Genomic DNA, 27,374 nt, shown 5'->3' on the forward strand with positions numbered 1-27,374 from the left:
GTAAAAACAGTGCGTCAGTGTTCAGCACTGGAGTTCCTCTGTTAATGTGTTCCTGAGGATGTGCTGCTGGCTGGGTCCTGGGAGGTGTCCCGTCAGGGGCCCTGCACATATGGCCTGCCCAGGAGTCTGTGGTCAGGCAGAAGCATCTATCCCTCCTATGTAGGGACCAGAAAGGGTCCAGTCTCCTAGGGTAACGTCAGGTGTTGTCTTTTCTTTCACAAGAAACTGATTCCAAAGATTGAGTTCCTGGACCTGAGTCACAATGGAGTGCTGGTCATGAACAATCTGCAGGTAATTAGTGCCTTTGGAGACCTTTACTGTCTTCGAGCTTCTTACAAGGTCCCATTCTCCTGAGATGCAGGAGGCTCATGTGGCCTTGGGGGTCTTGGGATTTCTCTCATGGGCACTTGAAGGGTATCTGGGTGTACCAGAGGTTCATAAAGGCAGAGTCTGATGCCATTCCCTTTGGGTTGCAACAATGCAATGAGCACGTGTTGCTCCAGTTCCCAAAGTATAAGTACACATTGCACGTGATAAAGATGATGCCTCCATTGTGAAGACAGACAGCCTTGTTTTCAAACCCTGCCTCTACTCCTATGCTGTGGGCCGCGTTGGCCCTGTAAAGCTGTGCAGGGAAGAAGTTTCCCTTCTGAAAAAATGTCAGAGGGAGCAGAGCCAACCTGCAGAGCTCGTCGTTTTAGGTTGGAAGGCCCATTACAGCCTTGCTGTCAGTGCCCATCGCCTGGCCCCTTGACCTTAATCACTTGGCCCTGTTGTCGACGCCCTCACAGCACCTGTACAACCTTGTGCACGTGGACCTGTCCTACAACAAGCTCTCCTCCTTGGAAGGGGTTCACACCAAACTGGGGAACATCAAGACCCTGAACCTGGCAGGCAACCTGCTGAGGAATCTGAGTGGCCTGCACAAGCTCTACTCCCTGGTCAACCTGGATCTCAGCGACAACAGAATTGAACAGGTGAGCCACGCCCCAGAAGGGACACGGGGTTCCGGGGTGGCTGTGCCTTGACGTTGGTCACTTCAGTGAGAACGAGGGGCTTTTGTTTGGCCGTTGCTTGTGTTGTCATGTTGCTGAGTTGTTAGCGAAGGGACTCGGGGGATGCCTTGCAGATGGAAGAGGTCAGAAGCATCGGCAGCCTCCCATGTCTGGAGCACGTGGCTCTGCTCAACAACCCCCTGAGTATCATCCCCGACTATCGGACCAAGGTGCTGGCTCAGTTCGGAGAGCGGGCCTCAGAGGTAAGCTGCTTGGGGAGACTTAGCTGCAGGTGACGTCTGCTCACATACACCTGCCTGCTTCAGAAGGCTGTCCTGCCCCTGAGTGGCCTTTCGGATCAGGGAAGTGCACTGCCTCCACAGGAAAAGGCTCCCTTGCTCCACTCCTCTTAGGGGCCACCGGCTGCCACTTCCTCAGTAGGCTTACCTCACATCACCTCCATCAGAGCATCAGGCCTGGGGGGCTCCCCAGGACCCAACAGGCACAGCCTGAGTGTGGAGGGACTGTCTTCTGCTTGTTAAAAAGTAATGTTTACTCTGGGCTTCCCTGGTGGCTCAGTGGTAAAGAACCCGCCTGCCAGTGCTGGAGATGCGGATTCCATCCCTGAGTCGGGAAGATCCCCTGGAGGAGGAAGTGGCAGGCTGCTCCAGTGTTCTTGCCTGGGATAATCCCAAGGACAGATTATGAGTGGGTGGGCTCCAGCCCATGACTTGCAGAATCAGACAGAATTTAACAACTGAGCAATGAACAACAATGTTTATTGTAGGCAAGAGTCAAGAATAAGATACTCAGTTCTAAGTATCTCATTTCCTGGACAACTTCTGGCCATACAGTCTCATCATAAACCAGAGATGTTTGCCCATCTTGGCCAGTGTCACCCAGTCAGTATCTGCTGCCTGCTGAGTGGTCACCTGCCTGCCCCACAGGTTCCCCTGCAGATTCCCCTGTTTCCTTGCTTTGAGGAGCAGGCCGCCCTCCCCTCCCAAATCCCAGGCCAGAAGATATCTGGAAGTCTATTTGCATCATCCCCCCCACCCCTCCATCTCTTTTCCGCCCCAGGTGCCCCTTTCTCCACACTGTCACCAAGACAACATTCACAAGACATCCCCTCCTCCCCTCCCTTGCTCTCAGGCCCTGGGCACCTTCCCTCATTTGACCACTCTGCTGTTCCCCACTGCCTGCCGGCCCATAGCTCATTCCTGCACTTGCAGGTGGGGTCCCTGCCTTCCTGCCTGCTTCCCATGCCTTGGCTCTCCCAGTTCAGCTCAGAAGGCTCTCCCCTTGCTCTTTGCAGATAAGAGTTTTGTCATGATTGGAGGCTTAGTTCAAGGCACCACCTTCCCCTACTCCCAGCCATCCCAGAGGCCTTCTCAGTGAACCCTGTGCCCTGTCTTCCCTTCTCTGAAAGGAGCTCCCGGAGCCAGGCTAGGCAGTGTGAGGCCTCCCTGGGTCACTCCAGGGAGCTCCCAGGTCACTTCTGCGGGTGGCAAAGATCTCACCTCCTGGCAAGCTGAGCCTCTGCAGCCTTGTGTGTCCTCATGGGGCCTGGCCCACACCTCAGCGGGACCCCGCCATTCTGCTCGCTGCATGCTTGCCAGCCCCTGTGCTGATGGCCATTTTCTGAACACCATAGGTTTGTCTGGACAACACAGTGACCACAGAGAAAGAGCTGGACACAGTGGAAGTGCTAAAAGCGATTCAGAAAGCCAAAGAGGTCAAGTCTAAATTAAGCAACTCTGAGAAGAAGGTGGGTCTTCGCGTGGGAGGTGGGAGGAGAGGTGGTGGTGAAGGAGTGGCGTCCTGGCTGCACCACCCTGCCCTCCTCCCCTTGGCTGTGCGTGCTCACCCGTGAGATGGGGGCGGCCATCGGACCTGCCTCGTGGGGTTGCTGAGGGTTAGTCGCGATCCTCCCTGTTACCGATGTTTGTGAGCACCATACGCTCCTCACGTCTCTGGCTCTGTCCAGTTCTCTTCTCCTGGATCTTTCACCTCTGCCCGGCTGACTCAGCACCCTCCCTCAGGTCAGTGAGGATTCTCGGCTCGCTGCTGCCCCCTGTGTCAGACCCAGCAGCTCCCCGCCCAGCGTGGCTCCCACCTCTGCCTCCCTGCCCCAGCCCATCCTCTCCAACCAAGGTAACCGCGTGTGTGCGCATGTGCACCTGTGCGCGTGGTGTGTGTGTCTGCCTCCCTGACAGCCGCACAGGCCCTGCCGGGGCCCCCAGCTGGGCTGGGGTTGGGGGAGCGGGTTCGGATGCAGGGAGGGTGCGGTGCTGTCTGCACACCAGCCCCTCCTGGGGAGGCACATGGCCGGGGGTGCCTGGCTTGATTTCTCGTTTGCTCAGTGAAGACTGCCCATTGCTGTGACACCCACATCCAGTTCCTCTAGGGTACTGCGGGGTGTGCTCTTTGAGTAGGCTTGGGGCTGCTGGCCCATGAGGACCCTACGTGCCTCCAGGCAGTGTGGGCAGGCTGGCTCCCTGTTAATGAGAAGCCAGGCCTCCTGGTTACTTCCCTAAGTCAGGTACCTCCCCGCCCCATCCCTGTGTGGGGAGTGTGCCTCATCACTGTGGCCCCAAACACAGTGTTGGTGGGGCCGAGATGGGCTGTTGGTGGACCCATGGAAGACCAATCCCTTTCACCCACCCACTGTCTTAGCGTTTTCAAAGGGCTTTCACCTCTGAACCCAGGCATCCTCGGAGATGAGTGAGTGAAGCAGGTCCCATGAGTGTCTGCTGGCCCGGCCCCACGGAAGAGGGGAGGGTGTGCCGTCCCGAGTGGAGCCGAGGCTCGGGACACACAGGAAAGAACGCCGCCCACCCGGGCTCCTGGAGTTGGAGAACTTGGTGTGAGGTCTTGGGAAAACAGTTTGACCCTATGTTTCAAGAGCCAGAAAAACGTTCCCACCCCTTGACTTGGTAACCCCGCTGGTGGGGATTTTATCTTAGCGGGATAAGATAACAGGGAAGGGGGAGGTGAAACACTCGCCGCAGCGCTGTTTCTACCAGCAAAGCATGGGCCATGACGGCGTGAGAGAGAGGGAGGTTAAGCCATGGTCCAGAGTACCCTGCAGCCATTACAGCCGAGAGGGGAAGGTGGGATATGAAGAATGCTGGGTGAAGTCAGAGAGCCTGTGCAGGGCAGCTCACCAAGGTCACAGCTGTGGACGTGAGCCAGAGAGTGGATGGGGCACGTCGGTGCCGGAGTCGTCATCTGTTTGCTTTTGTAACATTCTTGATTGAGAAATTCCGGTTTTCTATTTCTTTTTTTTTTTTTTTAAATGTAAAAGGGGAGGGGGCCTGTATCACTTTGAAGATGCTTCCCTGACCGGTCTCCTGTCGAGGGGCCAGAGCCCTCCTCAGGCCCCCTCCCCGCCTCACGCTGCCCGGCACAGCCCTGGGGCCTGCAGAGGGTCTGCATGGTTAGGCTCTGGGGACCAGGAGGTGCGGCTGGCCCGCCAGGCTGGGGACCAGCCAGTTTTCAGTCTGCCTTTGTCGAGGCAAGGAATCAGTGAGTGTGAGCAAGCCAGTGAGCTGTGGGTGGTGAGGGAGGTGTCTGCCCCCCACAGCTGCAGTCGTGGGTGGTCCCCTTTGGTGGCGACGCCTCTGCAGCCCCCAGAACCAGGCTCAGTCCCCTTCTTCGCTGCCCCCGCTCCGGGGGACACACCACGCAGTGGCTCGCTGTAGTCTTCCCCCTACCCTTCCCAGTCCTTCTGCTGGACATTTAGACGTTGTCTCCAGATCCTCTTATAAATAAAACTGCAGTGGATGTCTCTGTGTGCACATCTCTTTCCTTTTGGTGAGAAACAACCAGGGTTGGGCCCCATCTAGGCATTCTGATGTCCCCTGTCCCGTCCCCTGAGTGGCCCTTTCTGACCACTTGTTTGTACAGACCAGTCCAGGAAGGAAGCAGAAAAACTGTCCCTATTCACATTTCCTCAGCTCCAAACAGGGTTTGGGAGGGTCGTGACAGGAAAATGCTGCTTTTTATTGCTAATGTGGCAGAATCCACAGAAATTTGTGTTCACCCTTGTGCTACTGGACCTTGCCTGTGTATGGGCAAGGATTTCTTCCTGCAGGGATCAGCTTTGCTCCCAGCCTGTTTTTGTAGACGTGGACACACTTGTGAGTAAGCTGCCCCCTACCCCCGGAGGCCCACCAGGAAGGGACACTGTCCATGAATCACCAGGCCTCTGGTCACCTCAGGACTTGCTAGCCCAGCTTGTTGGAGCCATGGAGGGTTTTGGCCACGGGGACTGATGTGGGAAGTGTCGGAGTTGATCCTCCAGCCAGGCCAGGTCCAGGGGCTGAGAGGAGGCTGTAGAGAGGTGGTTAGGAGGGCAGGCGCCTGGCCTGGGTCCCCTGAGTTTACATCCCAGCTTCCCTGGCTGTGGCCCCTCAAGCAACTTGTCGCCTCCAGAGCTCTGTTTTCCCTACCCTCCTTCATCGATTCTAAGATGCACACGTTTCCACCTTGTGACTCTGAAGTTGAGACGCATCTTTCGGTCAGTGGCGTCTCATAGTTGCTGTCAGCCAGCTGGTATTTGTGATGGAGTTGTGGGAACACCTTCCGCGGACACCTGCTAAGACCAAGATGGCGCCACATCTACGCATCTTAGATTTGATGAGCTGTGGTAAATAATGGGAGGTGGGCATGAGCTGACGCTGGGGAAGCACTTGGCACTGCTGCTGGTCCATCAGAAGCGGTCAGTAAGGGCTTCCCGCCTATGTGTGTGTTGGAGGGTTTCCAGGTGACCAGGACAGTCCCCTGAGAACCCTGGAGCCTCTTGCGAAGCTGAGCTGTACCCACAAGGGAGGATGGGGCAGAATGGTTTGGGGCATTTGTGAAAGAGAGGTCTGTCTAGAGCAGAGAGGGTTTTGCTCTGGAGGTGTATGTGAGGTGACTCTCAAGGGATGGTAGGATCTGAGCACGTGAGGGAGGAGCGGGTGGATTCCGGGAGAGAAGCGCATGCTTCACGCCTGGCTGTGTGCTTGCCGCCCTTCCTGCCTGTGCATCGCCCCTGCTGCTTCACTCTGGAGGGGGGGGGTCTGGATTTGGACCATCTGCCTGCCCAGCCCATGAGTAGAGGACCTGGGGTGTGCGAGTTGTCCTGACCCCAAGCCGCACCTGAGCTGGACAAGGGTGTGGGGCTCTGTGAGCTCTCGAGTCATTTTGTTGAGCCTTTGTGACTGGTGATAAAGCCAGGCTATGGAGGCAAGCCCTGGCCTCCTGGAGATTTTGGTGGAAATAGGGGTTGACGCCCAGCAGTCATCCAACCAGCTGCATTTAGGAGAAAGTTAAAAAACATTTTATCCTCAACCAGTCTGGAAAATGTTTGGAGTGAAATAAGGGACCCAGATGAGCTGAATTCATACAACAACCTCAGCAGGCTTTAAAAACAGCCTGAATGAGTCAGAGCGTGCTGTCCATGGGCGGTGGCCTTGGGGAGGGTCAGTGGGATGTGTCCTGTGGGAAGCTGGGCCTGGGTGGTTCTTGCCAACCCCGGAGGAAACCCGAGCCAGCAAGCAGGCCCGGCCTTCTGATGAGGGGTCCTGGGCTCCGGGATCCGCAAAGCTTGCCAGGGCTTTTGGGTGGCGGGGTGGAGAGGCTTCGGCTCTGTCCCCAGGAAGAGGGTCTAGGAGCAAACACGTGTAAGGCTCCTGGACATTTCGCCAAACTGCTCTCTGCACGGGCGGGGCTCCCCGCGGTGCCTGCCTCTGCCCAGTTAGGCCACACAGCCTGACCTTTGCTGAAGTGAGAGGCAGAACTCTCCCTTGGATGGTTTGGGAGGGTGAGCTTGGTCTTGTGTCACGCCCATTGGCTCCTTTGTGGAATGTCCGTTCGTTCTTTGCAGCCTCCTAATGGGATTTTTCCCCCCCATTTTTGTTATCTGTAAGAGCATTTTACAGATTAAAGATACAAGCCTTTGACAAATACTGTGAGCACTTTTTTCTCATTTCATTCGAGTTTTTTTTTTTTTTCTCACAGAAGTTTAGTTTTTATGTAGTCACACCTCAGTTTCTTCCTTTGGATTCAGGTTCAGAAATTTTCTTCCTTCCTGAGATTAGATGAGCAATCATTCGTTCTTCCAGTTATCTTAAGGTTTCGGTTTTAACATTTTCTTCTGTAATCCACTTGCCTGGATTTGGGGGGTCTGATTAGCTCCCAGCCACGTGTAGCCCAAGGGCACAGCCCCATTTGTTGAATGGCTGCTCTCCTGCCCCGCCTGCCCCACCCGCCTGCCCCTGGTCTCTCCAGGAATCATGTTCGTGCAAGAGGAGGCCCTGGCCAGCAGCCTCTCATCCACCGACAGTCTGACTCCTGAGGACCGGTCCATTGCGGGAGGATGCTCTGATTCCTTGGAGTCCATCCCTGCTGGACAGGTAACCTCCTCCTCCTCCCTGGGGTTGGTGGCCCTGTGGCTCACTCTTCTGCCTCCGGCTGTCTGCAAGTAGGAGGTGGCCGGGCTGGAGTCATGGCAGGTGTTGCCAAAGCTTGGCGTGCCCTGCTGTGGTTCAGGGTCTGTTCAGTTAGCATCTGTGTGTCTGTCTGTCTCTCTGGGCTGATGGGGATAGGCAGTTTTCTCTCACTGGGTCCTGGGGGGCGAAGCCAGGTAACCCTTAGTGCCTGTGAACAGACTTCCTGAGGAAAGCAGTTCAAAAGGTCCTGGGGGGGCTTGTTTGCGTTCCAAACTCATCAAGAAGTTTCTCCCCTGCTGTCTGGCCCCCCTGGGCCATTTTGCCAGTTTCTACACGTCAGCCTGGTATTCTGGGATACATTGTGACTTTGTTACCTCCTCTGTGGCTGCTGCTGAGGGTCCCTGAGTTAACTCCTATGTCTTGGGAAGAAAGAGGCCAGCAGGTGTGCAAGGGGCACGTTTGCTGTGTGTGGGGAGTGTCCTTGGTGTCTGAGCCTGCCCAGCCCTGTCTTTGCTCACAGTCGTGCCCTGGAGCCCTGGGGCAGTGGGCAGTTCTGCTCTGTCCCGACACTCCCCAGCACTCTCCCTTCACCCTCCCCGGGGTCACAGTAGGAGGCTCCTGAGCCCTAGGTCTTCTCTGCTGCCCAGAGACCACTGGGAGGCCTTGCCAGGCCCTCCACGGCCTCTGCTCACCGTGTTGGTAGACAGTCCACATAGACTCTCTGGTGTGGCACAGGGAGCGTTCAGGTGCCAGACCCAAAGGCACACGCTGAGCTGCAGAGGGTGAGAGGCTCTGGCCCAGAGGTTGGAAGCATGGACCGGAGTCGGACACAGGTGGGAACCTCAGCCTGCCGTGCACTGGCAGGATAACTGGCTGATTCTCTGTCTCTCGGGCCCTAGGATCCACCGCAAGCTGGCGAGGAGCTTCCTGCAGGGCCTTGAGGGAGGGCTTAGGGCAGGTACCTGGTGGTTGCCAGGGCATGACTGAGCAGGTGGGGGCTGACTGTGTTTCCTTTCCTGGCAGGCACCTTCTGATGATTTAAGGGACGTGCCGGGAGCTGTTGGCGGTGTAAGGTAGGGAAGAGGCTGTTGTAGAAGACATTCTGGGCCTTCTGCATGTGCTCAGCTGTGGGCTAGTAGTAACCAAGATTGTGTTAAAAATCTGTTCATGGAAGCTCCATAGAACTAGTTCTTCCTTTGAATAAATAGATGAAATGGGCTCTGGTCTGTTTCACAGTTCTAATCCCTAAATTTTGCTTTTCACAACCATTATCCTATACTAGGGGTCAGCATATCAAGGCCAGTTTAGTCCATTGCCTGTTTTGTACAGTCTGTGAGTTAAAAATGATTGTTCCATTCTTCTTTTTATTTATATATTTTTAAATGAGACAAAGATGAATATTTTTAATGATAACAGGTACAATTCATAAACAAGATTGACATCTTAACCCGTTAAGACATCTGACAATAAAGAAACAAAGATACATAAAAAATCAGAAGAAATATAAGGGAAAATATATATATATATATAATCATAGTGAAACATTAACATTTCTGTGAGAATATTTTATTAAATGTAGGAAAAATAACAGGAGCATCTTGAATAATGTCATCAATAATTAAACAATAATAGATTTGTATTTATGTTAATTTATGTTAATCTTATATCCTACATGAATACATTTAAAATTTTGTATCTCATAGATTGTTATCAGATGTCCGTAGGACATTTAAAGAAACTGGCAAAAATATAAATATTATTAAATTTCAAAAAGTAGAATTCTTTTTTGTGTGTGATTCAATTATACAGATACACTGTTTTTGAAATTATTTTCCATCATAGGTTATTACAAGATACTATAGTTTCCTATGCTACACAGTAAACCTTTGTTGCTTGTTCATATTTATTATTTTTTTAATAGAAATCTGGCATTCTATTCATACTAAGTTAAACAAGTGGAGTCAAAATGTAAACTTTTTACTTAGGCAAAAATTCATAAGTCTAAATTCTAAATAATTTCTAAACTATATATGTATTCTTTATATATGTATAAAAGCTTTTTTTTCTAATTTCATTCCTTTTTTATTATTAAACTTTATAATTTATTTTGGAGTTTGGCTGATTATCATTGTGATAGTTTCAGGTGGACAGCAAAGGGACTCAGCCATTCATATACATGTATCCATTCTCGCCCAAATTCCCCTCTGATCCAGGCTGCCACATAACATTGAGTTCCCTGTGCTATACAGTAGGACCTTGCTGCTTATCCACTTTAAATTCAGCAGTGTTTCCATATTTATCCCAAACTCTGTAACCATCCCTTCCCCTGTGGCAATTCCCCAAGTTCTCCAAGTCCATGAGTCTGTTTTCTGTTTATCAGATAAGTTCATTTGTATCATTTCTTTTTAGATTCTGCATGTAAGGAATGTCATATGACATTTCTCTTTCTGTCTGACTTATTTCACTCAGGATGACAATCTCTAGGTCCGTCCATGTTGCTGCAAATGCAGTTATTTCATTCTTTTTAATGGCTGAGTAATACTCCATTGTGTATAGGTATCATGTCTTCTTTATCCGTTCCTCTGTTGATGGACATTCAGGTTGCTTCCCTGTCTTGGCTCCTGCAAACAGTGCTGCAGTGAAGATTGGGGTACATGTGTCATTTTGAATTAATGGTTTTCTCAGGGTATACGCCCAGGAGTGGGATTACTGGCTCATGTGGTAGTTCTGCTTTTAGTTTTTTAAGGAACCTTCCGACTGTTGTCCACAGTGGCTGTATCAGTTTACATTCCTGTAAAAGATCTTTTCCACTACCCTTGATAAAGGTTTAGACATTACTTTGCCGACAAAGGTCTGACTAGTCAGGGCTATGGTTTTTCCAGTAGTCATGTATGGATGTGAGAGTTGGACTATAAAGAAAGCTGAGTGCCAAAGAATTGATGTTTTTGAACTGTGATGTTAGAGAAGACTTTTGGGAGTCCCTTGGACTGCAAGGAGATCCAACCAGTCCATCCTAAAGGAGATCAGTCCTGAGTGTTCATTGGAAGGACTGATGTTGAAGCTAAAACGCCAATACTTTGTCCACCTGATGCGAAGAGCTGACTCATTTGAAAAGACCCTGATGCTGGGAAAGATTGTGGGCAGGAGGAGAAGGGGACAACAGAGGATGAGATGGTTGGATGGCATCACTGACTCAATGGACATGGGTTTGGGTGGACTCCAGGAGCTGGTGATGAACGGGGAGGCCTGGTGTGCTGCGGTCCATGGGGTTGCAAAGAGTCGGACACGACTGAGCAACTGAACTAAACTGACAAGAGGTTTGAGAAAGAACATGATTTTAAAAAAAAGAGATGGAGAAATTGGAAAATATAAACTAAATGAAATGAGAGCACTGAATATGAAATAGAAAAAGTGAAACAAAGTAGATAAAAGTAAAAGAGCCTTGTATAGTCCAGTTGTTGAAATTTCAACATGGCTTCTCATTAGAAATGTATCTGGAACTCTGGTGAAAAAAAGCAGTACCTGGGTATTTGTATTTTTCCAAAAATTCCGAGATAATTCTGATATGTGTTTGGCGTTTAAAAAGTGATTACAGGTTTTTCTATTGAATGGTAGTTTGGTGATACAGAATTCTATTCTTTTTGTTGACTGGTCATGATACAATAGTATTAAGTGAGTAATACTTAGGTAATCACATTAGTGAAAGATGTTTATCAGTTCGCAGAATCAGTAGCCAGACAAAAAATAAAAGATAATTAAAATTGTAAGTCATAATGGGAACATGATTAACCTAACAATATAAAATAATTACAATTTGAGGGGTCAAGCAGAGTGATTTGGTAAGTGGACGTGCTTACAAGCACATGTTTTCATCTGCTCTGTCTTTTGGTTGGTGCATTTAATCCATTTGCATTTAAGATAATTATCAATATATATGATCCTATTATCATTTTCTTAATTGTTTTGGGTTTATTTTCTGTGGGTAAGTCTTCTTTCTCTTGGTTTCCTGCCTTAGTTTTTTTGTTGTAAAACTGGTTTGGTGGTGCTGAATTCTCTTAACTTTTGCTTGTCTGGAAAGCTTTTGATTTCTCCATCAAATCTGAAGGAGAGTCTTGCTGGGTAGAATATTCTTGGTTTTAGGTTCTTCCCTTTCATCACTTTAAATATATCATGCTGTTCCCTTCTGGCTTGTAGAATTTCTGTTGAGAAACCAGCTGATAGCCTGATGAGAGTTCCCTTGTATGTTATTTGTTGTTTTCCCCTTGTTACTTTTAATATTTTATTTCTGTCTTTAATTTTTGTCAGTTTGATTACTGTGTGTCCTCCTCGGGTTTCTCCTGCCTGGGACTCTCTGTGCTCCCTGGACTTGGTTGACTATTTCCTTTCCCATTTTAGGGAAATATTCAGCTATTATCTCTTCAAATAATTACTCAGGTCCTTTCTCTCTTCTCCTTCTGGGATCTTTATAATGCGAATGTTTGTGCATTTAATGTTGTCCCAGAGGTCTCTTGGGCTGTCTTCATTCGTTTTCATTCTTTTTTTCAATATTCTGTTCTGCAGCAGTGATGACCATTACTCTCTCCTTCAGGTCATTTATCTGTTCTTCTTCAGTTATTCTGCTATTGATTCCTTGTAGTGTATTATTCATCTCTCTCTGTGTGTTCTTTAGTTCTTCTAGGTCTTTGGTAAACTTTCTTGCATCTTCTCATTCTTTGCCTCCATTCTTTTTCTGGAAGGTCGCCTATCTCCACTTCATTTAGTTGTTTTTCTGGGGTTTCATCTTGTCCCTTCATCTGGGACATAGATTTCTGCTTTTTCATGCTGTTGACTTTTCTGTAATGCGGCTTTTGTCTTGGCTGCTGTGGGACTGTGGTTCTTCTTGCTTCTTCTCTCTGCCCTCTGATGGAGGAGGCTAAGAGGCTTGTGTAAATTCCCTAGTGGGAGGTCCTTGTTGTTGTTCAGTTGTGTCTGACTCTTTAGGACTTAATGGACTGAAGCACGCCAGGCTTCCCTGTCCTTCACTATCTACGGAGTTTGCTTAAACTCATATCCATTGAGTCAGTGATGCCATCCAACCATCTCATCCTCTTTTGTCCCATTCTCCTCCTGCGTTGAATCTTTCCCAGCATCAGAGTTTTTTCCGATGAGTTGTCTGTTCATATCAGGTGGCCAAAGTATTGGAGCTTCAGCTTCAGCATCAGTCCTTCCAATGAATATTCAGGGTTGATTTCCTTTAGGATTGACTGGTTTGATCTTCTTGCTGTCCAAGGGACTCTCTCAAGAGTCTTCTCCAGCACCACAGTTCAAAAACATCAATTGTTCAGCGCTCAGCCTTTTTTATGGTCCAAATACTCTCACATTCCTACATGACTGTTGGAAAAGCCATAGCTTTGACTGTACAGACCTTTGTCGGCAAAGTGATGTCTCTGCTTTTTAATATGTTGTCTAGATTGGTCATAGCTTTCCTTCCAAGGAGCAAGTGTCTTTTAATTCCATGGCTGCAGTCACCATCCACAGTGATTTTGGAGTCCAAGAAAATAAAATATGTCACTGTTTCCATTGTTTCCCCATCTATTTGTCATGAAGTGATGAAACTGGATGCCATGATCTTCATTTTTTGAATGTTGACTTTTAAGCCAGCTTTTTCACGCTCGTCTTTCACCTTCATCAAGAGGCTGTTTAATTCCTCTTCACTTTCTGCTGTAAGGGTGGTGTCATCTGCATATCTGAGGTTATTGATATTTCCCCCAGAAATCTTGATTCCAGCTTGTACTTCATCCAGCCTGACATTTTGCGTGATGTACTCTGCATATAAGTTAAATAAACAGGGTGACAGTATACTGCCTTGACGTCCTCCTTTCCCCATTTTGAACCAGTCTGTTGTTCCATGTCTGGTTCTAACTATTGCTTCTTGACCTGCATACAGGTTTCTCAGGAGGCAGGTAAGGTGGTCTGGTATTCCCATCGCTTTAAAAATTTTCCACAGTTTGTTGTGATCCACATGGTCAAAGACTCTAGCGTAGTCAGTGAAACACAAGTAGGTGTTTTTTCTGGAATTCTCTTGCTTTTTCTGTGATCCAGTGGATGTTGGGAATTTGATCTCTGGTTCATCTTCTGCCTTTTCTAAATCCAGTTTGTGCATCTGGAAGTTCTGGGTTCATATACTGTTGAAACCTAGCTTGACGGATTTCGAGCATTACCTTGCTAGCAAGTGAAATGAGTGCATTTGTGTGATAATTTGAACTTTCCTTGGCATTGCCCTTCTTTGGAATTGGAATGAAAACTGACCTTGTCCAGTCCTGTGGCCATCGCTGAGTTTTCCAAATTTGCTGGCATACTGAGTGTGCTACTTTAACAGTGTCATCTTTTAGTATTTGAAATAGTTCAGCTGGAATTCCATCACCTCCACTAACTTTGCAGTAATGCTTCCTAAGGCCTGCTTGACTTTGCATTCCAGGATGTCTGGCTCTAGGTGAGTGACTACACCATTGTGGTTATCTGGGTCGTTAAGACCTCTTTTGTGTAGTTCTTCTGTCCAGTAAGGTAACTCAGTTATACACATATATACATTCTTTTTAATGTTGTTTTCCATTATGGTTATACCAGGAGATTGGATCTAGTTCCCTGCTCTGTACCGTAGGACTCTGTTGGTCATCCATCCTTTTTTGCCTGAGCTGGGTCTTCTTTGCAGTACGTGGCTTTCTCTAGTTGCAGCTCTTGGTCTTGTTGCAGAGCATGGGCTCTAGAGCGCATGGACTTGGTAGTTGCGGCTCACAGGTTCTCTAGTTGTTAGCAGCTGGTTTAGTTGCCCTGTGTCACGTGTGAGGTTAGTTCCCCAACCAGGGCTCTAATCTGCATTGGAAGGCAGATTCTTAACCGATGGACCACCAAGGACATACCTATTCGTTATAAATACCAGAGTTTGCATCTGCTAACCTGGAACTCCCTGTCCATCTCTTCCCTCCTCCCCTCCACCTTGGCAGCTAAAAGTCTGTTCTCTGTATCTGTGAGGCAGAGTATCTGTTTCATTGGCAGGTTTCTTTGTGCCTTTCTCCCCACTCCCTGTTTCATTTTCTGTCCCTGTCTCTTCACCTGTCTCTCTATCCCACTCACACCCCCCTCCTATTTCCCTCCCTCTATTGGTCTCTTTCTCTGCCTCTTTTTCCTGCTCTGTCTCTCTTTCTCCCTTCCTCCCACACACACTTTCTCTCTCTTTCCCCTTCTTTCTCACCCTCTCTCTTTCTTTATCCCTCCCTCCTTCTCTCTCTCTCTTTTTCCTTTCTCTTTCTTGCCCTGTTGTTCAGTTTCTCTTCCTCTTCATTGTTTCTTTTTCCCTCCCTCCCTCGACCTCTCTCTTGGTCTCTCTCTTTCTCCTTCCCTCTCTGTTTCTCTCTCTCTGTCTTGTCCCATCCGCCTCTCTCTCTCTCTTTCTTTCTGTCTCCCTCCCTCTCTCCCCTGTGTGTCTCTCTCTCCCGCCCTCATGCACTCTATTTCTCTCTCACCCTCTGCCTTTCTCCCTGTGTCCTTTGCTCTTTCTCCCTCTCCTTCTCCCTTCTCTCTTCTGTGTCTCCTCTTCCTTGCTTCTTCCTCCCTCCTCCGTCTCGCATGCATCTTCCCTCTTCCCCCCATGTCTGTCTCTTTCTCGCTGCTGCTCTTCCTGTCACTCTCTGCAGCCGTGTCTCTTTCCCTCTCTCCGGCTCTCTCCCTCCCTGTTTGTCTCTGATGTCTCTCTCCCTGTCTGTCTCTCTTTCTCCCTGCATCTTTCTTTCTTTCTCACTCCCTGTGTCTGTCTTAGTCTCTCCCTGACTCCCTGTTCTCTCTCTCTCTTTCTCTCTCTCTCTCTGTCACTCTGATTCTCCTTCCCTCCCACCCTCTGTCTCTGTCTCTCTCCCTGTCTCTCTGTTTGTCTTTCTCCCACTTCCTTTCTTTCCTCTCTCTGTCTCTCTCTCTCTCACCCTCCAGCCCTACCTCTCTCTCTCTCTTTCTCCCTTATTCCCTCCCTGTCTCTCTCTACCCCTCGCTGGTTCCTACCCTCCCCCCATCTGTCTCTCTCTCTTCCCCCCTCCCACCCTCCCTGGGTCCCTCTTTCTCTGCCTCTCTTTCTCCCTTTCTCTTTCTCCCCCCATTCTCTCTTTCTGCCTTCTCTCTCTCTCTTCCCCCTTGTCTCTCTCTCCCTTGCTCCCTCCCTCTCTGTTTCTCTGTCTCTCTCCTTGTTTCATTTTCTTTCTCTCTCTCCCACCTTCCCTCTCTCTGTCTCCCGTTTTCTCTCTGCTGCTTTCTCTGTCTTTCTCTTCTCCCTCACTCTCTGTTTGCCCTATTTTACAGTCTGCATATCAGTGATATCATATGATATTTTGTCTTTCAGACTTACTGCCCTCAGTATGATAATCTCTCAGTGTATCCATGTTTGCTTCAAATGGAATCATTTTGTTCTGTTTTTATGGCTTGAGCAGTGCTTCCTTGTACATATGTGCCACGTCCTTATCCATCCATCTGTCCATGGAGATTTAAGTTGTTTCTATTTCTTGGCTGTTGTGTGTAGTGCTGCTGAATTAGTTCACTTATTCATTTATGGCTGCGCTGGGTCTTTGTTGACCCGGGTGGGCTTTCTCAAGTTGCAGTGCGCGGGGGCTGCTCCCTAGTTGCGGGGTGGTGGTTTCTCTCGCTGTGGCGCACGGTCTCCAGGGCGCCCGGGCCTCAGCAGCTGAGGCGCAGGCTCTGGACTCTGGGACTTCAGGAGTCGTGAGCCGTGGGCTCAGCATTTGCGGCGTGTGAGCTCAGCAGTTACGGCGCACGGGCTTAGTCGCCCTGTAGCATGCGGAATCCTCCCAGACCAGGGATCGGACCTGGGTTCCCTGCACTGGCAGGCAGGTTCTTAACAGTTGGACCACCAGGAAGCCCTCTATGTATTTTTTATTTTAAAATTATTTAAATTAAAAATTAATATTAATATTTTTTATTTCTTCAGCGATCTCTTGGTTATTTAGTAGCATGTTATTTAGCTTCCATGTGTTTTTGGTGTTTTTCATAGTTTTGTCCCCCATAATTGATTTCTAATCTCATAGTGCTGTGGTTGGAAAAGATGTTTGATATGGTTTCTATTTTCTTAAATTTAGTGAGCCTTGACTTGTGACCCAAGATGTGATCTGTCCTGGAGAATGTACCATGTATACTTGAGAAGAAAGTGTATTCTGCCACTTTTGAGTAGAACATTCTGTCAATATCAATTAAGTCTATCTGGTCTATTGTGTCATTAAAAAGATTGTGTTTCCTTATTTATTTTGTGTCTGGATGATCTGTCCATTGGTGTAAGTTGGGTGGTAAATTCCCTGCTATTTCTGTTACTGTTGATTCCCCTTTTATGGCTGTTAGCATTTGCCTTATGCATTGAGGTGCTCCTGTGTTGGGTGAATAAACATTTATAATTATTATACCTCTTTGTGAGATTGATCCCTTCATTATGTAGTGGCCTTCCTTATCTCTTGCAACAGTCTTTATTTTAAAGTCTATTTTATCTGCTGTGAGTAATGCTATTCCAGCTTTCTTTTCATTTCCATTTGCATGGAATATATCTTTTTCCATTCCCTCTTTTTCAGTCTGTATATGACTGTAGGTCTGAAGTCGGTTTCTTTTAGATAGTACAGGTCTTGTTTTTTCATCCATTTAGTCATTCTGTGTCTTGGTTGGAGCGTTTTATCCATTTTCATTCTAGGTAATTATTGATATTCATGTTTCTATTAACATTTTCTTATTTGCTGTGAATTTGTTTTTAATGGGTCCTTTTCTCTCTTGTGTTTTCAGCCTAGAGAAGTTCTTGAAGCATTTGTCGTAAATCGATTTGGTAGTGCTGAATTCTCTTAGCTTTTTCTTGTCTGAAAGCTTTTTTTTAACTTTTTTTCGGCTGCGTTCCTCAGTATGTGGAATTTTATTTCCTTGGCCAGAGATCGAGCCCATACCCCATGCATTGGAAGCGTGGAGTTTTAATTGCCAGAGAAATCCCTTGTCTGTAAGCTTTTGATTTCTCCATTGGATCTGAATGATATCCTTGCCAGATAGCGTAATCTTGGTTGTAGATTTACCCCTTTCATCATTTTAAATACATCTTGCCTCTCCTGTCTGGCCTTCAGAATTTCTACTGAAAAATCTGCTAATAACCTTATGGGGATTCCCTTGCATATTATTTGTTGCTTTTTTTTTAAATTTATTTTTTGTTAGTTTGATTAATATGTGTCTCGGTGTGTATCTTCTCCGATTTATCCTGTATGGGACTGTCTGGACTTGGGTGCCTATTTCCCGTGTTAGAAAAATTTTCAACTATAATCTCTGCAAACATTCACTCAGACCCTTTCTCTCCTTCTAGGACCCACCCCTGTGATTTGAATGTTGGTGTGTTTAATGTTGTCCCAGAGGTCTCTGAGACTGTCCTGATTTATTTTGATTCTTTATTCTGCTCTTCAACAGTTCTTTCATTCTGTCGTTCAGCTCACTCATTTATTCTTCTGCTTTAGTTACTCTGCTATCAATTCCTTCCAGTGTATCTTTCATCTCAGTTCTTGTGTTTTTCATCACTGTTTGTTTGTTGTTTGGTTCTTCTAGGTCCTTGTTATACACTTCTGTATTTTCTCGACCTGTGCCTCCATCCTCTTTCTGAGATTTAGGATCATCTTTACTGTCATTGCTGTCTAAATTCTTTTTCAGGTATGTTGCCTGTTTCCTCTTCATTTATTTGGTCTTGTAGGTTTTCACATTGCTCCTTCGTCTGTATCATATTTTTTGTGTCTCTCTCTTTTTTTCGGTGAGTGGGACTGTTTCTGTCTTGCTGGTTGTTTGGCCTGAGGCATCCAACCCTGGAGTTTGCAGGCCGTGGATGGAGCCGGATCTTGGTGCTGAGATGAGAACCTCAGGGAGGGCTCACTCTGATTAATACTGCTGGGGGTCTGAGGTTCTCTGTTAGTCCAGGGGTTTAGACTCCGTGCTTCCACCACAGGAGCTCAGGCCTGATCCCTGGCCTGGGAACCATGACCCCGCAGGTCACAAAGTGCTGCCCCCCTCCCCCGAAAAAGCAACAAACAAGAAGGAGCAGAACAGTAAAAAGGAATAAAAAATAAAACTAGAAAATATATTAGGAAAAAAAAAGTGCAACAACAGCAAAGCTAAACAGAATCACAGTAGCAGGGGGGAAATAGCCTTAAAAGGCCCTGGGGGGGCTGACCTTAGGCTCAAGGACCTGCAAGCCAGGGGGTCCCTGAAGGGTAGAGATTCAGACTCTGGACCCCAGCAGGCTCCCTGGGTTCTGAGCAGGTTGAGGAGACCCTTGTCATGTACCCCTCCCATGTCCCTCTCCCGAGAAGATCTCTCTCCTTCCCTACTGATCCCTGCACCCTGGGTGGGCTCTCCAAGTGTGGGGGCCCCTCCCTCCCCCAGCCACCCCTCAGGGGTGCCCGTCCCACCCCACCTCTGCTTTTCCTCCCGCCCTCTTTCCCCTGCCACATCCTACCTGTTTGTGTGGAGGCTCCTCCAGGGCCCGTAGGGTCCCCCACCAGCACCTGGTTGGTGCCCCTTTGTTAGGAGGCCGTGTTCTCCTACTCCACCATCTGTGCCTCGCCTCTGGTTTCCATTTTTGTTCTCAGTACTCTCAGTCTTCCCCGCCCCCCCTTCTTTAAACATGTGACTTCGTGTATTTGCCTGAGTCTTCCTTACAGCGTGTGGGCTTCCCCTGATTGAAGCTCTCAGCCTCCTCTTGTGGCGCACGGGCTCCAGAGCGCATGGACTCAGTAGCTGCGGCCCGAAACTCTTGGTGTCACGAGCTGGTTTAGTTGCCATGTGGCATGTGGGATGTTAGTGCCCCAACCAGGGATCTAACCTGCGGCTCCTGCGTTGGAAGGCAGATTCTTAACCATTGGACCACCAGGGACATTCCTATTCGTTGTAAATATCAGAGTTTGCCTCTACTAACCCAGAACTGCCAGTCCCTCCCTTCCCTCCTCCCCTCCCCCTTGGCAACTAAAAGTGTGTTCTGTCTGTCTGTGAGGCTGTTGCCTAGGTGGGTTCATTTGTGCCCTGATTTTTTTCCATCCTTCTATTTTCTGTTTCTCTTTCGCCGTCTTTCTTTCTCCCTCCCACCTTGTCTCTCTTTCCTTCTCCCCCTCCCCCCCCTTCCTCCCTTTTTCTCTCCCTGCCTCTCCCCTTCTCTCTTGATCTGTCTCTCTGAATCTCTTTCTCCCTCCTCCTTTCAGCCTTTTTCTCCCTTCCACCCTCTCTGTATGTCTGTCTTCCTCTGTCTCTCTCTCTCTCTCTCCTGGTCTCTTTCCCTTTACCCCTTTCTCTCTCCTTTTCTCCGTTCTTTCCCCCCTGTCTCTTCCCCTAACCCGCTGTTCCTCCCTCGCTCTTTCTTTCTCTTGGCCTCCTTCCCTCTCTCTCTAGCTCCCCCACCCCCTGGAGTTGCTCCCTCTTTCTTGCTCTGTCTCTTCCTGCCTCCCTGTCACTCTCTGTTTCTCCCCTACCCCCCCAGCACCACCCCCCCCCCCCACACTCACCCTCTTGGTCTCTCTCCCTGTGTCTCTCTCTCTCTTGCTCTTTTTCCACCCTCCCTCCCTCTCTGTCACTTTCCCTCCTTCTCTCCCTGCCTTAATCTTTCTTTAGCTCTCTACCTTGCCCTGTCTGTTTCTCTCCCCACCCCGCCCCCGTTTTTATTTGTGTCTGTCTCTCCTTCTGTCCCTCTTGCTTTTACTCCTTTCTTCCCATCCTCTGAGCCTCTCTTTCCCTCCCTCCCTGTCTCTTGGTCTGTCTCTCTTTCTCCCTCCCCTTTTCTTTCTCGCTCGCCCTCTCACACCCTTTTTCTTTCTCTCTCTCTCTCTCTGTCACTCTATTTCTCCCTCCCTCCCACTTACTGTCTTGGTCCCTCTCTGTCTCTCCGCCCCCCACCCCGTGTCTCTCTCTCCTTTTCCCCATCCCTTCCTCCCTGTCTCCCTCCCTCTTTGTATCTGTCTCTCTCTGTCCTGCCCGATCTGTCTCTATCTCCCTCCCTCTTTCTTTCTCTCTCTTTTCTCCCTCCCTCCTTGCCTCTCTTGGGTTCTCTCTCTCTCTCTTCCTGTCTCTCTCTCTTTCTCCCTTCTTTCCTATCTCTATCTTTCCCCGTCTCTCCTTCCCTCCTCCTCTATGTGCTGCTCCCTTTCTCTCTCCTTCTTCTCTTCCCTTCCTCCCTCTCCCCTTCCCCACTCCCCTTTCTTTCTCTGTCTCTCTCCCTGTCACTGTCTCTTCCTCCCTCCCACCTACTCTCTTGGTCTCTCGCTGTCTATTTCTCTCTCTTTCTCTCTCTGTCTCCCTCCCTCCCTGTCTCTTGGTCTCTCTCTCTGTACCCCCCTATCCTCCTTCCCTCTTCCTTTCTCTCTCTCCCCTCTCCCCATTCCCTCTTTCTCTGTCCGTCTGTCTCTCTTCCTCCGGGGTAGTCTCTCTCCATCTGTTTCTGTCTCTTGCTCTGTCTTTTTCCACCCTCTTGTCCCTCTCGGTCTCTCTCTTGTCTTTCTCTCACTCCCCCTTCAGCCCTTCTCTGCCTCTGTCTCACCCTGTCTCTTCTCCCTCTGTCTCACCCTGTCTCTTCTCCCTCTCTTCCTTCTTTCTCTGTCTCTTTCTCCCTCTCTCTTTCCATCTTCCTCCCTCCCAGTCTCTCTCGGCCTCTCTTTCTCAATGTTCTCTCCCTGTCTCTTTCTCCCTCCCTCTCAATTTCTGTCTTTCTCCCTCCTTTTTTCCTCCATCTCTCTCTCTCTCTCCCCCACTCTCTCTCAGTCTCTCTTTCTCTGGGTGTGTCTCTCTCCCTGTCTCTTTCTGTCTGGTCTCTCTTTTTGCCTTCACACCTCCTTCCTTCTCAGTCTCTCTCTCTCTGTCTCTCTCTGTTTCTCCCTCCCTCTTACTGTCTCTCTGTTTTTCCTCCCTCTTTCTCTTTCACTCTCTCTTTCTCCTTTCTTCCCCCTTCTCTCTTTCTCCTTCCCTACCTCTGTCTCTGCCCTCCCTCCCTTTCTGCCTCCCTCCTTCTCAAACTCTGTCTCTCTCCCTCTTCCCCATCTCTTCCTTCCTTCCTTCCCTCTCTCTCTCTTTCCTCTCTCCTTCCCTCCCCATGTCTCTCCCTCCCTCTCTCTCCACGCCTCCCTCTTTCTCGGTCCCCTCCCCTCTTTTCTTTTCTGTCCCTTGTCCCTCTCTCCCCCCACCCTCTCTCTTGATTTGCGTCTCATTGCGTGTCTCTCTTTGATTTAGGTCATACTTGAATGGCCTAATGGTTTTCCCTACTTTCCTCAATTTGACCCTGAATTTTGCAATAAGGAGCTGATGGTCTGAGCCACAGTCCAGGTCTTGTTTTTGCTGACTGGACAGAGCTTCTCCATCTTCAGCTGCAAGAATATAATCAATTTGATTTCTGTATTGCCCATCTGGTGATGGGCAATAGTGTAGAGTCTGCTGTTGTGTTGCTGGAAGAGGATGTTTGCTATGACCAGTGCGTTCTCTTGGCCAAACTTTAGCCTTTGCCCTGCTTTATTTTGTACTTCAAGGCCAGACTTGCCTGTTACTCCAGATATCTCTTGACTTCCTACTTTGCATTCCAATCCCTTGTGATGAATAGCACATTGTTTTTTGGTGTTAGTTCTAAAAGGTCTTGTTAGTTCTTTATAGAACTGTTCAACTTCAGCTTCTTCAGCATTACTGGTTGGATCGTAGGCTTGGATTACTGTGATATTGAATAGTTTGCCTTGGAAACAAACCAGATCATTCTGTCGTTTTTGAGATTGCTCCCAAGTACTGCATTTCAGACTCTTTGTTGATTATGAGGGCTACTCCATTTCTTCCAAGGGATTCTTGCCCACAGTAGTAGATACAGTGGTCATCTGAGTTAAATTCGCCCACTCCAGTTCATTTTAGTTCACTTATTCTTAAAATGTCAATGAGAATCTCCAGGGAATCTGACTTTGAAGGTCAGTAGAATTTGGTTATAGAACTTCCACAGGACTGGGAAAACAGAGACTCTTGGAGGGCACAAACAAAACTTCGTGCACCCCAGAACCCAGGAGAAAGGAGCAGTGACCCCACAGTAGACACCCAGACTTGCCTGTGAGTGTCTGGGAGTCTCTGGCAGAGACGTGGGTCGACAGTGGCCGGCCTCGGGGTCAGCAGCTGTTCTGGGGTGTGTGCTGGTGTAAGTCCTTTTGGAGGAGGTCTCCATTACCCTACGGGGGGGAGAGCACAGCCCCACCTGTCAGCAGGAAATTGGATTAAAGACTTACTGAGCATGGCCTTGGCCACCAGACCAAGACCCAGTTTTCCCCCTTTCCATCAGGAAGCTTGCACAAGCCTCTGCCCGTCAGAGGGCAGACAGAATGAAAACCACAATCACAGAAAACTAACCAAAGTGATCACATGGATCATAGCTTTGTGTAAGTTAATGAAACTATGAGCCGTGCTGTGTAGGGCCACCCAAGACAGACAGGTCATGGTAGACAGTTCTGACAAAATGTGATCCACTGGAAAAGGGAATGACAAACCACTTCAGCATTCTTCTCTTGAGAACCCCATGAACAGTTTGCAAAGGCAAAAAGATATGACACTGAAAGATGACCTGCCCCCCGCCCCCCGCCCTCCAGGTTAGTAGATGTCCAGTATGCTACTGGAGAGGAGTGGAGAAATAGCTCCAGAAGGAATGAAGAGGCTGAGCCCGAACAGAAATGACATCCAGTTGTGGATGTGTCTGGTGGTGAAAGTAAAGTACAATGTTGCATAGGAACCCGGAATGTTAAGTCCATGAATCAAAGTAAATTTGATTGAAAGTGGTCAAACAGGAGATGGCAAGCGTGAACATCGACATTTTAGGAATCAGTGAACTAAAATGGATGGGAATGGACAAATTTAATTCAGATGGGAGAGACTGGTGGTAGGAAAAACTGGGTCTTGCTCTGGTGGGCAGGACCTTGCTCAGTAAAGCTTTAATCCAACTACCTGCTTTTGGGTAAGGTTGTGCTCCCTCCCTGGTAGTTTCTTGGCCTGAGGTGACCCAGCCCTCGAGTCTGCGATCAGGTTAATGGCAACCTCCAGGAGGGTTTCTGCCAAGGGGGGCCTTTCCAGACTGCTGCTGCCTGTCCCTCCATCCCTGTGGCGAGCCCATGCCAACCCGCACGTCCACAGGAGGCCCAACCCTAGCAGGTAGCTTCCGTTCAGTCTCCTGTGGCGTCACTGCTCCTCTCCTCTGAGTCTTGGTCCACACAAGGTTTTGTTTGTGCCCTCCCAAGACTGGAGTCACTGTTTGCCCTCGTCCTGTGGAAGCCTTGTAATCAAATCCTGCTGGCCTTCAAGGCCAGATTCCCGGGGATTCCCACTCCTTCTGTCAGATCCCCGGTTGGGAAGCCTGATACAGGGTTCAGAACCTCCACAACAGAGGGAGAACTTCTCTGGCATTAGTGTTCTCCAGTCTGTGGGTCACCCACCCGCTGGGTGTGGGGTTTGACTTTACCGTGATTGTGCCGCTCCTGCCATCTGGCTGCAGCTTCTTTGTCTTCGGAGGTGAGGTATCTTTTTTTTGGTGGGTCCCAGCATCCTTCTATTGATGATTACTCAATAGCTAGTTGTGATTTTGGTGCTCTTGCAGGAGGAAATGAGTGCACGTCCTTCTACTCTGCTATCTTGTACCGGAAGCCAACTGTTCCATTCTTGAAGAGCTGTTTTTTTGTTTTTTTTTAAGTGATGTGGGTGGGGTGGTCTCCAAAGCCTTGACTGTTTACTGTGAATTTTACAGAAGAGGTTCCCCAACTGCATTTTATATTTCCTTTTTCACAAGGGCATTAGAGGCCAAGAGGCACTTGAATTTATTATTACTTTTTAAATTTTTACTGGAATATAGTTGATTTATAATGTGTTGCTTTCAGGTATACAACAAAGTAAATCAGTTACACATATATCCACTCTTTTTTAGATTCTTTTCCCATATAGATCGCTACAGAGTACTAAGTAGGGTTCCCTGTGCTATACATTAGTAGGTTCTTGTTATCTGTTTTAGATATAGTAGTTTATATATTTCAATCTCAGATTCCTGATTTATTCCTCTTCCCCATTTCTCCCTGGTAACTGTAAACTTTTCTACATTTATGCCTCTTATAAATAAGTTCATTTGTACCATTACTTTTTAGATTCCACATGTAAGGGATACATGATATTTGTCATTATCTGACTTCATTCAGTATGATAATTTCTAGGTCCATCCATGTTGTGGCAAATGGCCTTATTTCATTCCTTTTTTATGGCCAAGTATTATTCCATTATATGTATGTTCAGTTCGGTTCAGTTGCTCAGTCGTGTCTGACTCTGCAACCCCATGGACTGCAGCACTTGGAAGCCAGGCTTCCCTGTACATCACCAACTCCCAGAGCTTGCTCAAACTCATGTCCATCGAGTTGGTGATGCCATCCAACCATCTCATCCTATGTCATCCCCTTCTCCTCCTGCCTTCAATCTTTCCCAACATCAGGGTCTTTTCCAGTGAGTCAGTTCTTCACATCAGGGAGCCAAAGTATTGGAGCTTCAGCTTCAGCATCAGTCCTTCCAGTGAATATTCAGGACTGATTTCCTTTAGGATGGACTGGTTGGATCTCCTTGCAGTCCAAGGGACTCTCAAGAGTCTTGTCCAACACAACAATTCAAAAGCATCAATTCTTTGGCGCTCAGCTTTCTTTATAGTCCAACTCTCACATCCATATATGACTACTGGAAAAACCATAGGCTTGACTAGACGGACCTTTGTTGGCAAAGTAATGTGTCTACCCCATCTTTATTCATTGACCTGTCAATTGATGTTTAGTTTGCTTCCATGTCTTGGCTATTTTAAATAGTGCTGCAGTGAATATTGGAGTGCTTGTATCTTTTTTTTTTTTTTCTTTTTTGCTTGTAACTTTTTGAATAAAGTTCTTCTCTGGATATATGCCCAGGAATGGGGTTGTTGGATCATATAGCAGTTCTGTATTTAGTTTTTCAAGGAGCCTCCAATACCAGTTTCCATAACGGTCGTAACAATTTACCTTCCTACCAGCGATGTAGGAGGGTTCCCTTTTCGCCACACTCTCACAAACACTTAATCTTCAGTTCAGTTCTGTCGCTCAGTCGTGTCTGACTCTTTACGACCCCATGAACTGCAGCACGCCAGGCCTCCCTGTCCATCACCGAGTCCCAGAGTCCACCCAAACCCATGTCCATTGAGTCAGTGATGCCATCCAACCATCTCATCCTCTGTCGTCCCCTTCTCCTCCTGCCCTCAGTGTTTCCCAGCATCAGGGTCTTATTGTTAGAGTCTTATTTTGTTTTGTTTGTTTGTTTGGTTGGTTGCCCAGGTCTTAGTTGTGAATACAGGATCTTTGATCTTTGTTGCAGCATGTGGGCTCTTCAGGTGCAGCGCAGGGGAGTTTTTAGTTGCGGCATGCAGACTCTTTCTTGTGGCATGTGGGATCTAGATCCCTGACCAGGGATCAAACCCAGGCTCCAAGCATTGGGATTGTGAAGTCTTAGCTTCTGGATCACCAGGGAAGTCCCATCTCATTGTAGTTTTGATTTACATTTCTCTAATAATTAGTGATGTTGAGCATCTTTTCATGTGCCTCTTGGCCATCTGTATGTCTTCTTTGGAGAAATGTCAATTTAGGTCTTTGCCCATAGTTTGATTTGATTTCTTGTTTGATATTGAGCTTATGAGCTATTTCTATATTTTGGAGATATACATAGCGAAATAATTGAGAGAGAGAAATAAAGATCGTTTATTAATATATACATGTGGAATCTAGAAAAATGGTACAGATGAACTTATTTGTAGGGCAGGAATAGAGACAGAGAATGGACATGTGGACTCAGGTGGGGATAGCACACGAGGTGTGTGAAATAGGATGGGAGACTAGGATTCACATATTTACACTACCATGTGTAAAATAGAGAGCTAATGCGAATCTGCACTGTAGCCCTGGAAACTCAGCTTGGTGCTCTGTGATGACCTAGATGAGTGGGGTGGGGATGAGGGTGTGAAGGAGGTCAGAGAGGAAAAGGAGGATATTTGTATGCATATAACTGATTCATTCATTGTATAGCAGAAACTAACACAATATTGGAAAGCAATTATACTCAAATAAAATTTTTTTCTGATTTTTCATTAATTTTGTATCCTGCAGATTTTCCAGATTCGTTGGTGAGCTCTCATAGTCTTCTGATAGTCTTTGGATTTGGATTTGGATTTTTTGTGTATCTGCAAACAGTAACAGTTTTACATTCTTGTTCCAGTTTGGATTTCTTTTATTTCCTTCCCTTTTCTGATTGCTGTGACTAGAATCTCCAGAACTGCGTTGAATAAAAGTGGCGAGAGTAAACATCAGGAGGTTTTGGAGGAAATGTTTTGAGTTTTTCACCTTTGAGAGTGATGTTGTATGTAGCCTTATTATGGTGAGGTAGATTCCCTGTATGCCCACTTTCTGGATAGTTTTTTTTTTTTTTTTAATCATAAATGGGTGTTGGATTTTGTCAAAAACTTTTTCTGCATCTATTAAGATGATCATATGGTTTTAACTCTTCATTTTGTTAATGTGGTGTATCACATTGGTTTATTTGTGTATATTGAAAAATCTTTGCATCTCTGGGATAAATCCCACTTGATCATGGTGTATGAATCTTTTAATGTGTTATTGGACTTGGTTTGCTAGTGTCTTATTGGGATTTTTTGTGTCTGTGTTGAGTGATATTGGCTGGTAATTTTTCTTTTCTGTTTTTAACATTTATTTATTTGGCTGTGACGTCTTAGTTGCAGCACGCAGGATCTTTGTTACATCGTGCAGGGTCTTTCACTGTGGCTCATGGACTCTACTTGTGGTGTCCAGGCTCAGAGCACGCAGGCTCAGCGGTTTCAGTGTGTGTGCTTTAGTCGCTCTGCGGTTTT

General features: G+C 47.7%; 1 protein-coding gene across 2 annotated transcripts in view; it reads left to right on the forward strand.

The window, feature by feature from the left end:
• NISCH (nischarin) overlaps nucleotides 1–27,374 on the forward strand; it is a 63,759-nt gene that overhangs the window by 17,232 nt on the left and 19,153 nt on the right. Inside the window, exons 9-15 of one of the 2 annotated variants that reach the window (XM_043442524.1) lie at nucleotides 223–291; nucleotides 792–977; nucleotides 1,130–1,258; nucleotides 2,650–2,763; nucleotides 3,038–3,149; nucleotides 7,272–7,396; nucleotides 8,456–8,505. In XM_043442524.1, the coding sequence (XP_043298459.1) occupies nucleotides 223–291; nucleotides 792–977; nucleotides 1,130–1,258; nucleotides 2,650–2,763; nucleotides 3,038–3,149; nucleotides 7,272–7,396; nucleotides 8,456–8,505 (785 nt within the window). Of the gene's footprint in view, nucleotides 1–222; nucleotides 292–791; nucleotides 978–1,129; nucleotides 1,259–2,649; nucleotides 2,764–3,037; nucleotides 3,150–3,703; nucleotides 4,788–7,271; nucleotides 7,397–8,455; nucleotides 8,506–27,374 lie in introns of those variants that run through there. The other variant, XM_043442525.1, reaches the window with a different exon arrangement.

Source organism: Cervus canadensis, chromosome 22 (assembly GCF_019320065.1).
Source record: "Cervus canadensis isolate Bull #8, Minnesota chromosome 22, ASM1932006v1, whole genome shotgun sequence".
NCBI classification, from domain to species: domain Eukaryota; kingdom Metazoa; phylum Chordata; class Mammalia; order Artiodactyla; family Cervidae; genus Cervus; species Cervus canadensis.